Here is a 13,450-nt window from a genome sequence, read left to right on the forward strand (position 1 = left end):
AAAGGCCAGTGAACTTCAGCGAGACTGCGAATGACACAATCACTCCGCCTGCAGAAGAAGCTTTAGAAGAGAATGCTGACTAACAGACTTCACTTTTCTGCGTTGTCCTGTACAGTTTTACAGGCCATGAATTTGGTAAAATTAATCAGTAATAATACCTCTTCTTACAAACAGTGCCTCACAGGTAGCGTTTAATATTCTGGTAGGAAAGTGAAGAGTGATATTAACCATTCTTCTTAAAACATCACAAGTAAACCCAATGTTCTTGTTTTCAGATGTATTTATTGTAAGCTCCTTTGTAAAACAAGCACAGTGAATTGCATTTATAGCAGAAATGAGTACATTTAATATTAATAAATACTAACAGCACTTGTAGCTAGATTATCAAGTTTTCTGTAATATCTGATACTTCCCACATTTCAATGTTTAAGTATCTTAAATTAACCACCCTTTGCTAAGACTGGAAAAAAGGAAGCATGGTCACAATGGAAGTCTTTCTTTAATTTCAGTGGTTCTGTATCGGGGATTAAATCCTTTGAGGCCTAAATCCTCAAAGATATTTTAATGTTTTATTTTGCCCTCCTGAAAGTCAGGATTTAGGTGGTTTGACAAAAACATACAGGCTTCAACACATGCTTTTGCTTTTTTCCAGACCTGGGGACTTACACTGTAAGCAATTTAGAACCAGGACCTGAGGGTGTTTTTCCTACCTATGGTTCTGTGAAGACACCTAGCACATGTTGCAGTAGTAGGGAAATACTTTCAAAATGAAATATAAAAATCTGTGTTCTAAAACTCTAATTTTAATTAGATGCTTAACATCCACATAAACCCAGTAAACAATTGCTTTCTGAAATATCAGATATACTGCAATTAAACTTACGTAATTTAAGCTGCCTTGGTTTCAGTTGCAGATTCCTGACTACTTGTGCCCTGTGGGTTTGCCTGTGGCACGACAGGTCTGAATGAATTTTATTGTCAGAAATCTCCACTGCAAGGGATGTGCTGGCTACACATGGGTCACTGAATAAAGTGACTGAATAAAGCCTCCAACGATCACAAGTATGAAAGAAAGGGAGCTTTGCTTAGGAGGTGTTCTATTCAGCTACCGGCTCCCATTTCCCTTCTGAGAGGTGGCAACAGGACTGTTTCAACCACAGCACCTCAAAGCTGCCTCTGTGCCAGCTATCCCATTGCTTCCACTGCAGCCTGGCTTCAGCCGCAAGTGTGGGGCTTTGAGAGTGGCTGGTCTCTCATTTGCAGTGTTCACCAGCTGGGCATCAACATGATGTAGGCACAGAAAGCTGACAAAATGCAGCAGCTAACATTTCTAGGACTCTGAACTTGCAATTCCTTCTTTTACTAAAACATCTGCCATCAGATTGGATGATGAGGATGGCCCTGATACATGATACATGCAGCCAAGGCTTTATATGCTGACACATGTCAACAAAATAAATAAAAATAAATAATTAAATAATGTAATAGTTAAATAATGGAATACTAAACCAGTTCTTTCAGCAAGTTACTTTCCAAATAAATTAACATATGAAACCGTTTGAATAGCAACTGCCATCATCTGGCATTGCAAGTCATGTCAAGTAAATAAATAATAATAAATAAATAAATAAATAAATAATTAACGTGCAGAACCTACAATAACAGCTGACAGTAAGATATCAAAATACTCTACATGTTAATATAACATGATGTATGCTAAAGTTGTTACTCAACTGGGGAGCTTAAAAGAGCTGCCAGCAGCAGGACAATATTAATCTATTGCAAGAAAGATATGGTATGGCTTATTAATAACTCAAATGCAGATTTTTCTTCTAATTATGCTTATGTTCTTGCGCTAATTCATTCTTGTCTTTCTTTAGGAGCTTTGTGCCATTCTGCTAGAATCTCTTACTGGCTATCTGTAAAATAAGAGAAAGAAAATATACATAAAAATTATCTTTATTTCCCTCAGACCTAGATTTTTAGTTCACTTCTCAATAAAGCTTTGCTGGTCTGAGCCATCTAATGAAATGCCAGCACTCAGTTTCTCTGAAGGACTCAGGACCACATAATGCAAGGCTCAGAAGTTCCCATGGTCCCAAGTCTGATGGGGATTAGGGATTCAGCTTCAACTGATGAGGGTCAGGCACCTGCCCAGCTATAGCCCTTCAAAAAAATTCCTTCAGTTCCCAGTGGTATCTATAGATGCCCCTGTACCAATGAGGACTGGATTCACAGAGCAGTTGTGATCTCGTTTCAGGTGTTTCAAGTGTTTCAAATAAAAGTTTACACCTTTTCAACAGTGTGGCTCTGGAAGCTTGGAGGTCAGAGAGATTTGCATCCACATCTAATTGAAAAAAACCACCCACCTCAAAATTACAAAACAGAAGAGAGGAAGAAGATAAAAAAATAATCTGCGTAATTCTTTTTGGTGTTGATCTGAAGGAGGCTATTTCCATATTTAAAAATACGTTCTGACCTGGATAGCTAGGCTGAGAGTAATCTAGAGCTGTCAGAGAACCCTAATCAATTCATAGAATAGGAAAACAGCCATTCCTAGGACTAGCAGAAGCTGCTAATAGCTTTTCTTTCTAATAGCAAATACATCCTCTCTCTCACTCCCTTTCTCATTTTCTGGAAAAACTTGGCTGTATATGGATTGTCTGCTGTATTTAGATGCCTAACATTGACTCATAAGCTATTAATGAACAGAAAGGATAAAAATCAGCATGAGTTACACTGGCAATGGCCAACTGCTCATCTATTTCTTAAAGAATATTTTATAATTGCCTAGTTAGGTAGAAACCTGCCCATGTCCATGGACCTATATCCATTGTTTCATCTCTGATTTAAATGGTTTCTAATTGTTTCCTCAAGTATTATTTTTAAAGAGAATCATTGTTTAGACAGCCCAATACATTTATGTGTTTTTTCCTCAGACCTAGATTTTTAGTTCACTTCTCAATAAAGCTTTGCTGGTCTGAGCCATCTAATGAAATGCCAGCACTCAGTTTCTCTGAAGGACTCAGGACCACATAATGCAAGGCTCAGAAGTTCCCATGGTCCCAAGTCTGATGGGGATTAGGGATTCAGCTTCAATTGATGAGAGTCAGGCACCTGCCCAGCTATAGCCCTTCAAAAAAAAGTACTTGACTTCATGAAAAAATGTTTAGGAGACAAAAAATTGTTATGATGAAAGGTGAAATAAATGAATATTTAAGAAGCAAAATTTCACAGACTCCTTACTCTCCTAAGTAAGGAATCATCCCTGCTCCTCCAGAAAAAGGTTCTTTAAGTCTTACCTGCAAAGTGCAGACCACTCACTCCAGGATGAGTTGTAATAGCGATCCCTGGCCTGGACGGAGATCTTGTCTTTTGGCCCAGTCACTGGAATCTGAATAGACTGCTCATCAGTATCATACACCTACGAAGAACGAAGAACGGGGCACAGCTCCATCAGCAGATTGTAAAAGTCAAGCAGAACATACCATGAAGGGCCAGACAGACTGCAATAAGCACATGTAGTCCAAAGCCCACTAGTAGTCTGTTGTTTCAAAAGCAGTATCTTCACCCACAGATACCAAAGTCATCAGGACTTGTGAGAACTAAAAAGCCCAGTTCCCACTGAAATTAGTGTTGTAATGTGTTCCAAACCCCAAACTGAAACCGTCATTAAAGCAAAGGGTTTATTTGTTTATCTGGGTTTTTCTCTGCTTTCTTCTTCCCCCAGAGCAGGAACCCTAAAAGGCAGAAGTTGCTGCTTTTCAGTATCGTTGAAATTCCCACCGAGGAGTTGCGGCTGATACAAGAAGCACTCCATAGACTCACCAGTTTCTCTACCTAAGGGATTGTACGAGACAACTCTACCAAAATCAAGGAATCAGCACCAGGGGCATGGCCCCATCTGCTGGTACAGGCTTGCTAATTTTTTTTTCGCGTAGAAAAAGACATCCTCTAGTGTCTTCGGTTTAATCAGTCGACAAACTGGAATGATCATTACATTTTTTTACTTTTCTAATTGCTGAACCAGGGAGGAGCAGCACTGTAGTTAAGGACCTGCACTGCGGTCAGCTGGTTTGTGTATTTCTTTCCGTGTCTGCTGTTGATTTCTTTGCCAGCCTAGGCAAATCACCACACTGCTGTCGTGTACCCTTTAGTGTATCCATTAGCATTACCAAAAGAAGCAAAACCATTTTGTGATTTAAAGCTAATACAGAGTAGAAATGTTTAGTTAGCAATTAACTAATAACTGAGAAGTGAGTGGCAAAGACTGTAGTCTTCACCATTTTCCACAGAAATGCTACCAAATGAGTCACCGATTCCTTATTTGCCAATTCACCTATAAAGAAGGCCTGAGCTACGCAGGTACAAACAACATACAAGGGAAACAGTGCAACAGATCCTAGATTTCTTGATTTGGAAATTGGGATTTTCCCACATTAGGACCCACACAGCCTACTAATGAGTTAGTAAACACTTCTTTCACACTAGCGCAGCTGTACAATGCTGGGCACGATTTTATCTCCCCAGTTAGATCAGTGTTGCATCCACCCCAGAGTGTGTTGCTTGGATCTTACTGCTCATAGAACTGGGAAGGAGATCTTTTTCTGCCAAGACAGAACCTTGCCACATTTGGGTCTCAGCACCCTTTTTTAAAATTTTATTTTAGTTCATGATTCTTGCATAGTTAGCTTATATTATTTGTACTGTCTTTTCAAGCAAGAAAATTGTGTTTCAAATGTTGTATCTCCACCTGGGTTTTGTGTTTCTCTGTACTTTCAACTTGGACCCTGAAAGTCAAAGGGAAGTAGGACTTCGGTGTGCTCCATGTTCTGGGATATGTCCAGGTCACTGTTCCATTTGTGGCCACATACTGACATTGGGGTGGGTCAGGTTTTACTGCAAGAGAAAATGTAGAAGTAATTAATTCACATTAGCAGCATAATAGCAGGTGTTGGTGTATTACTGTTGATCATTTTATAGAAATCAGCTTTGGGAGCCTCCCTGACATTAAGAGAGTAGACATGATGTGTAAGAACTGCCTTGATTGCTTCTTACTGAAAATCAAGAACACTCCCAGAGTCTCTCTGGGTAAGATCCTTTTTTTTTTATTTATTTATTTATTTTTTTTTCCTGGAAGGTTGCAGAGGGCTCTGTTGGACACAGAGGGATATCCCAGCTGACTGTTAGGGTATTTAGCAAAACATCTGTTTCTTTAGGATGCTGCTTCATTTTTCTGTGCCCTGTGGCATCATGGTCACAACTGGTCCTCTTATTTCCTGTCATTTTCTATTCATCTGCCCTCAATGCCCATCTGTAAGAATGCATCAGGAGGGAAGCATACATGGTGTTAATCATTATCTGAGTAAATCTGCTGTTCTCAGAGAAGAGCCTGATGGGTTATTAGTTATTCTCTGATTTCTCTCACATACCCCTTCCAAACCATGTCCATCTAATAGAGAATGCTACAGAAACTTCTGGGAGGTGTGGGGGTGAGAGGGTTGGAGGTCACAAGCTAGGGAGATGTTGATTCTTCACTTCCTCATCCTTTTCCGGACTGCTGCTATGATTTGTTTTCCCCTGTTCCTGTAACTGGGGCTTGATACAGATTTACAGTAGAATAGGGCAGGGATTCCCAAGCTTGGTTTGATCAGATACTGTTGTTAGTTCCACTATCAGCAGTGAGAATAACGCTAAGAATTAATCATGGTTCCTGGTCTACTCACTGATATCTCTGATGAAGAAGCTGCTAGTGTAGTTCTCATATTCCACCTCATCAATAACCTCCAGGAACATCTCAATTGGCTGGTGCTCTTCAGCAAATGGACAGTAGTTTTCTTTCTGGCACTGGGCTGTGTATTCAGTCACGGAATTATCACTGTGAGCTACAGGGCTGCTGCAGGTTATGTCTCCTTGAGAGCTGAATACAGAACAGAGAAAAGTACTGGAAATGCTGGTTTGTTCTGAGAATTTGTTGCCACAATGAAAACGTAGTTGGTAAGGTAATATTTTGATGTTGCCTGTATTATTTTACAGCTGCGCTTCATCAGCTGCAGGAACAGTTCAGTGGTAGTTCTTACGTTTTCGGTGCTGTATTACATATTAATGTAAAATCACACAAGCTCCCCTGCCTTTGCAGAAGGAATTAGTGTTTAAACCTAAAACGGGATGTCTCATTTCTATTACCACTGCCCCATGACAAGCTCTAGTATCTTACTTTGTTCCTTAGCCCTTTCCAAAACCTTGCTGGAAGAAACAAGGAAAGGCTAAAATGTATCCAATGGGAAATAAATAATAAAAGCTATCTGTAAAGTACTACCTGAATCTGGTTCTATTTTTGCATTCAGCAAAATAAAACGCTTTGCAGTTGTTTCTTCTTTAACAAACTGAAGTGACCTTTGCTGCAGCACTCCATGTTTTGGAGAAACCCCCCAGAGTAGTGGGAGGTAGGAAATCCCCACAAGGTTCCCCTCACATATTTCCCTCGCAGGTTTCTGCAGTGTTCCTCAACAGAGACTTGTGAGTGGACATGTGGCTTCTGCAGTGGGTGCAGCCTCCCACTCCCTTAATTCCACTGGATCTGCTATGAAGGGACTCAGTGCTATGATTGTTTCTGCTTTTGGCTCAACTTCCTCTGTCTCCCCTGCACGAACTGTTTTTGTTATTGCTTAAGTTATTCTGTGGCTGTACTGTAGCAGCTGTAACATCCACTGGGGGTTGCTCCATTTTCAAGTATTTATTAATTTCTGAGCAACTTCCATACGCTTATTAGTTAAGTTAGTCCCAGTGATGTCTCTAAACATTTTGCAGAAGTTCAGGCTTTGGAAATAGGATTCCTTGCCTTCTACGTGCCCTCAATAGCCTAAAATCCAGAATCTCCTACACACAGTAACACGAGGGCTCTTCCAGCCTTACTATGAGGTTGTTAAGGAAAGTACAAGCTTTTACCCTTTTAGATTTCTGATTGTGAACTTCACATTTGGACTCTCATTTTCTGTCATCCATGAACATATGAAAATTCCAGAGTAGTTCTTTGCTTCACATTTTAAAAATGTCCTGTTTGGCTCTAGATGGAAAAAAAAAAAAAAGAAAGAAAACATGATTTATTTACTCTTTTTGCCAAAATGGTCAAAGCAGAGATGAAACAGTAATTCTACAGACTCCCATCTGCTTTGACAGGGGGTGGGCACGTAGGCAGATGCAGTCGCATGCTGCCCCTGGGGCGGCCAACCTGCAGCTAAAAAGCCATATAACCACAGTTAGTGGCTGAAGGCTGGTTTACGTGGCGCCACATCAACCACATCTACGTGGCTATCGGCAGGAGCTAGAGCATACCCAAGCTGCTGGATAGCTGTCAGTAAAGAGATGTTTATAGATAAACCCATTGTTCCTTTCACAAGGAAAGGTTGCATCTATTCAGTTGGCAAACTCGCTGTTTGTTCCCCAGCCTGCAAGGGCGCACGCAGTGGATAATCCCATGGCTTCACACACCGGGGCCCTTGATGGGGAATGTTTCCAGCGTGAGAAATGAATGAGGCCTCATTGTAGGTGTGTGGTTTGTTTCTGCTGCCCAGCACTGCAGATCTGCAACTCTGTGTTGTACCCTGGATGTAGCCGACTGGCAGACCAGCCTACTGGACCTGATATGTGCGTTCAGGAGCCAGGGAAAAAGCCTTGGAGATGCCTAAGTTCTTGGCACTACAGTGAGGGACTGCATGAGCGAGGTTCATGCAGAAAATGCTAAACAACACAGGCTTGTCCCAGTGGGTTAATCAGAAATGGAGAAGCCCAAATGACAGCACTCAAAATCTAGGTTGGTTCCTGGTTCTGTCAAATCACGTAGCCCTGGCTTTGCAAACCCTCTCCTGAGTGCTGGATCTGTGAGATGGAGGCAAAGCCACTCTATTGCTCCCCCACCAGAAAAGCAGTGGTGTGATCTTGATGTTATCCTGGATCTAATTGTTCCTACCACCACTCCATCCTATAGGTCTAGGGAGTCCCACATTCAACCCACAGCAACCAGTTCCTACGCTGCTCATCAGCTGCACCCTATGCAAACCCACAGAAGGAATCATTTGCCCTTCACTGTCAGTAAAGCGTTTGAGGGGGACCTATTTTAACGTGGGTATTTCTCATGCATTTCTCCAGAGCCCTCTGGCCCTCACAAAGCTCTGGTGCAGAAAGCTGAGCAAGATACATCACATCATCTTATGACCCTACCTTTAAAGCTTTTCAGAATCGACCTTATCATTTGCCCATTGGAGTCTACTTTAGTTATGAGGAAGAAATCATAGCTGATGATTTCATGGGTATTAGCTGTCAGACAGGTGTAGTTGCCAGCATCTGGGAACTCTTTCACTTCAGCAATCAGAGTCTTTCCAGTTCCCCTCAGTTCGGTGTCCTTTTTCCAGTAAACTGGCAGTGCTTCATCAGAGGTATTGCAGGTGAGCTTCACTCTTTTAGCTGGTGTCTCATCATTCCACTCTGATTCAATGACATACACTGGACATTGCAGAGAAAGACGTGTTAGCAGCTCCTCATACTTAAGTGTGAGGCTTGAACTGAGCCCTTTTTTCCAGCTTTACTCTCTGGGAAAACTGCTAACAAATCTCTGGCTTTCTTGCCAGTGCCTCATCATCACCTGGAAATCTTTACTACAAGAAGATGTTTGACTTAGAAATTTACAGTGCATCTAGAACCTGCTGATCAATAGGGACGACGTGGCTTTTTTCCCATGTTCTCAGAGAATCTTACAGTGGTTCACAACCATGGAAAGAAGGCAGATACCTTTGCTTTAAAGGTGAGGATTCAAGTGCACCCTAAGCCCAGGTATTCCTCCTGTACGTGGCTGGTGGCCTTTGCTCACAAAATGGCATGTAAAACCACTCCGTACTATGGTGCTTTGCTATGGTGCAAAGCTATGATGCTTTGCCCTCTTCAGCAGCAAAGGTCTATGATGGTGAATCCTGAGATCATTAAAGGTGAGTGATGGGGAGGAGGGCAGCTCTGAGTATGTGGTTTGTATTTGCCTGTAGCTGGTGCTGCTTTCCATTTTCTAGAGGGAACAGTCTGTACTCCCATCACCCTGGTCCCCATGGAGCAACTACAAAGGGACTGGGGATCGCTGAGCTACAGCAGAGCTAAGCGGGCTGCAACAGGGAGATGTGGTCTCCTAAATGCCAGCTTGTAACTCTGAAGTGCCCTGCCGGTTTTTCCAAATTTGAAGTAACGCCACATAACAAAGTAACTTGGAACGATTCCGTTAAGTAAACTGTCTTTTGTCTCTTTGCAGTGGTTGGCTGAAGAACTTCACTTACGCTCCTGTGTGGCAACAGTTCTCATATTTGTCGTGGCTTAGATACACTGCTGTTGTCACAGGCTCCCCAGCCATGTTCAGTGCCCCCAGAGGCTTCTACATGGCAAAAAATTTGTTTCTCAGTCAGCACCACAGCAAGCACCCAGCTCAGGAAATCAGAGTTCCAGTGAGATCTAAGACCTTTCCACCAGAGCACTTCACTACCAGAATGAAAGCTTTAGGACTTTACCGCAAAGAAGAAACTCTAAGAAGTACATGTCAAATGCTGAATCTAAAATGGCAGAAAACAAGCAACAAGCTTCCCAAACTGCCTCTGGGTATTTGAAGCACAAGCAAGGTAAATCTTACAGACTTCAAACACAAAGATTATTCCCAATCCTGAAAAACATATTTGCAGTTTTCAGCACCATAACATTGCCTAGGAAACCTACAAGATCAATAATTTTTTAATGTAAAGTTACGGGGAAAAGTAATTGAATTACTTGTTACAAGGAAAACACAATCAGATTGACAATGCTTTTCTCATGTTGATTAGGGTCCTTCTTTTTGGATAATCACACTGAAGACAGCCTGGGTTATGGAGCTACACTGGGTGAATAAGAACAGCAAATTTGATTATCTGAATTTAGTCCTGTTTTCTGGTAAGTTATTCAAAAGATTTGTTCGTTTATTACTGACACTATATTTTCACAAATGTATTTACATTTACGTTATTAACCAGAAAACAGAGATAAACTATTTCTAGGTTTTAGGCTTTACTGTGAAATACCGTTTTTGACAATTCCTCACTTGTTTGTGGGCTGTTGCCTAAGTCACAAGGTAATATCTCTGCTTCTAGATTGCATGACTAAAACTTTTGAAACAAGAGAACAGGGAATAGGAAATAAGACAGTTTCTAATGTAAATATTCAGAATGGCTGTTGTTTGACATTTTAGGACTTTAAAATATTTCTTCCATTAATACCAATTAGTCGGCTAGTTATTCACAAGCAAATGGGAAGAACCTTGGCCTAGGATACTATAGTTAACAAATTCTGTGCTTGTGGAAACAAGTATAATTCTGAAATACCCTTGTGTCCTACAGTCAGCTGCGGGTCTCAGTACATGAAGACTGCTTACCGTTTTCCCTCAGTTTCCACTGTGCTTCCAGAAGGGCAGCGAAGGAGAATAATGAAAGTAAGGCAAATGGTAGATGAGACATCTGTAGAGAAAAAATAAATTACTAAACTTCATTGAGGATTGTTGAGTGTGTACTGAAATTGAGCTCAGGGTTGGACAGGATAATAAGATAGAGTCAGTTCCAGTGAACTAAGAAATATTGTCCCATTCTAAGAACTCTTAGAGTACACAAAAGTTGAATATCAGGTTTGTACTATTGCTCAAGCCAAGATTTTGATCCGCTTGTTATTCACACTGCAAACCAGTTTAGAGAAGAAATCATGGAACTTAGAGGAAATTGTTATGTGCATAGGTCTTATGATCAGGAGCTCAGAAGCATTCCCAGGACCCTCAGTTAAATATTCCTCACACAAGAAGAGTCTTGCTGGTGCCAGTGAGGCTAGCTGCATGAACAAGGCATTGGACTAAAGGATCAATGGAATTTAAATTCCATTCATATTCATACAAAGCTTAAAAGTATGTTCCTTGGTTTAAGCATGTCAGTAGTCCTATTAAAACAAAGCATTGTGAATAAAGTTAAGGACCTGCTGAAGTGTTTTGCTGGACTGCAGTCTTCACCATCTCTGTGAGAACAAGCGACAGCAGTGTCAATAACGCAGTGTAAAGCTGGCATCAGTATTGACACATGTCTAACTGGTACTAGTTCTAGTATCTACCCGAGGCTGCATAGTCTAATTAGTTGTGTAGGCAATTTCAGGCAAAAATCCTATTGGAATCAGTGCCACAGCTATATTTGCAGACATGGCTGGATATGTGTACCATTGTTGCTGTGTTCATTTGATACATACACATATATCTCCCTTGAGAATATATAAGTATATAGCTGTATATACAATATATAAATGTATATTTGTCCTGAATTCAAAATACAGCTAGAGCTCCCACGAAACACAAAACATAGTTGCCAAATGCTGTAGTAACTACCAGCTGCATAAAAAACATTAATGACAGTTATTTAGATACATTTTCAGACCTTTTTCAACTGGAGATTAAGCCAAATTAATAGGAACATGACTTAGAAAAAGAGATTGGTGAATGTATCTTTCAAAGTCTGTTCTGACTACAGTGGGAATCTGAATGCACATGAAAAACACAAAATTGAGTGGTTTGCGTTTGTTTTTTTTTCCTCCCAAACAGTTTCTTTTTTTCCAAGGAAAGTCGAGTAGTGCTCCTGATTTCTTCTCATGTGCTATGAAACATTTTTATTTGGTTTTATGGAGGGAGAGTATGTGCATCAAATCTGTTACTCACTGGTAGCTCCTGCTGTTATTAGCAAACCTTGATCAGAAGTCAGCTCTCTCTGGACTGAGGCCAAGAAAACGTGCCCTCTGATTTTGTACACCGCACAGCAGCTATTGATGGGAGCCAAAGCTACTAGTGTAGTATCCAGAGAGTGTCTGCATCTGTACTTAGAGGCAGGCACAGGCCTGTGAAATGCCAGATACTATCAGGCAGCCTATCAGCAGTATATCGCTTCATTAAAAGGCAAATACTCTTAGCTCCTAATGATTTTCTACTGCAAGCAGGATTATCTGTAATTTGTGAAAGAAAAACACATTTTGCAGAAATCAAGATGCTGATTTCTTTCATCGTAACGTGGCCATTCATCACTAAGCTTCATAAAACCAGCATCTGAAATATCAACTGAAACTTGGAGAAGGGTGTAAAACATGCCTTCTTTTTTGTACTAACCTTTCATCAAAATTGAAACCTTGGAAACCAAAAAGTTCCTTCTGGTTTTAGGGAAAAGCTTCACGGTTCAGGTTTTTGGTGAAAAAAGTTAACAATTTTCATGGAAAACTATTCAATTTTTGAGGTGGTGGTGGGGAACACCCCCTCTCCCCATCTCAAAATTTTAGTGAAAAATTAATCCGAAATAAACTCAGTTTCTGAACATCACTAGTTAGTGCACTTGCCTAAGCACTTCATAGGGGAGGAGGGTATGGCAATATCATATGTCCCCTGTGATCTGGAGCACAAGCTTCTGTAAATCAGCACAGATTCCTTCATGAAGACTCACAGAATAGTTATAGTTTATGCCAGAAAGGACCTCTGGATGTCACCTGGACCAGTCCCAGCTCAAGGCAGGGCCAAGCCAATGGTGGTGTGTGTTTTTTAAAACAGAGAACAGACTGACCACCAACATCTATTTGTCGATGCACACACCCCAGCAACATGAATATTGGTAAGATACAAAAGATTATTACTTTATAACATTAGCTGTTCTGTTAGTTAGATAACAATTCTGAGCTATAAACATATATACATTATGTGCCTAACTTCAGGCACGTAAGGATATAAATACTGTCCTGAGAAAAATGTCACAACAACTATTTAAATACCCTTTTAAATAAATAGTTTTAAGCTTTCACTGGTTTCATCTGAAGAAGCTAGTACCAGATGTGTTGCCCCAGTATTAGAGAAGAAAGGAATTCTCACCTTTTGCTGCGGTGCCTGTTGGCTGAAGTTGCCAGGCAGGTTGGTTTTGTGATCTGAAGGAAGCAAAGTGCTGGCTCGCTTATAAATCTAAACTGCTAAAGGAAAGGGATGCTCCGTTTTACCGCAATACCACAGAATTGCAACACGTGGCTTGAGTTCCTTTTTTACATAGTGGCAGAGCTAAAGCAAAAAAAAAAAAAGTTTGGGACTCCCAGGTAAACTTTAAAGAGGAAATGAGATTATGAGATTGTACTATGACCTTTATGCTATGCCAGAGGCATTTCCTTTCCTGCCTGATTTTCTGTCTCTCTCATACTGCCTCTTCATCATCTGGGGAAGAGTAAATACAGACTAAATAAACTACCAAAACTGTCTGATGGGAAATACATTATGAAGACAGAAAGAGAAAGTTAAATAAACTAAATCTACTTCTACCTGGTAAGCACGAAAGCAATAATTACATGAAATAAAATCCCAGCTACCACATCAATCAGAAGTAAAGCAAAGGGGAAATTA

General features: G+C 40.7%; 1 protein-coding gene across 1 annotated transcript; it reads right to left on the bottom strand.

Moving 5' to 3' along the window:
• Positions 1-297: 297 nt before the first annotated feature.
• On the bottom strand, positions 298-13,174 carry IL12B (interleukin 12B). The gene is made up of 8 exons (XM_037396262.1): positions 12,935-13,174; positions 10,436-10,517; positions 8,221-8,502; positions 6,949-7,066; positions 5,727-5,920; positions 4,754-4,899; positions 3,303-3,424; positions 298-1,919 (listed from the first exon to the last, which is right to left on the bottom strand). Exons 2-8 carry the CDS (start codon positions 10,515-10,517, stop codon positions 1,916-1,918), a joined length of 948 nt encoding a protein of 315 aa, XP_037252159.1. The 5' UTR covers positions 12,935-13,174; the 3' UTR covers positions 298-1,915.
• Between the last annotated feature and the right edge of the window lie 276 nt (positions 13,175-13,450).

This window comes from Falco rusticolus, chromosome 8 (assembly GCF_015220075.1).
Source record: "Falco rusticolus isolate bFalRus1 chromosome 8, bFalRus1.pri, whole genome shotgun sequence".
Lineage (NCBI taxonomy): Eukaryota > Metazoa > Chordata > Aves > Falconiformes > Falconidae > Falco > Falco rusticolus.

Excerpts from the sequence above, each read along its gene's own strand:
- IL12B (XM_037396262.1), bottom strand. The coding sequence starts at position 10,517 with ATGTCTCATCTACCATTTGCCTTACTTTCATTATTCTCCTTCGCTGCC. Across the intron at positions 8,503-10,435 it reads GTGGAAACTGAGGGAAAACG|TGTATGTCATTGAATCAGAG; the intron begins GTAAGCAGTCTT and ends TGCAATGTCCAG. Across the intron at positions 5,921-6,948 it reads ACAATCAGAAATCTAAAAGG|CTCTCAAGGAGACATAACCT; the intron begins GTAAAAGCTTGT and ends TTCTGTATTCAG.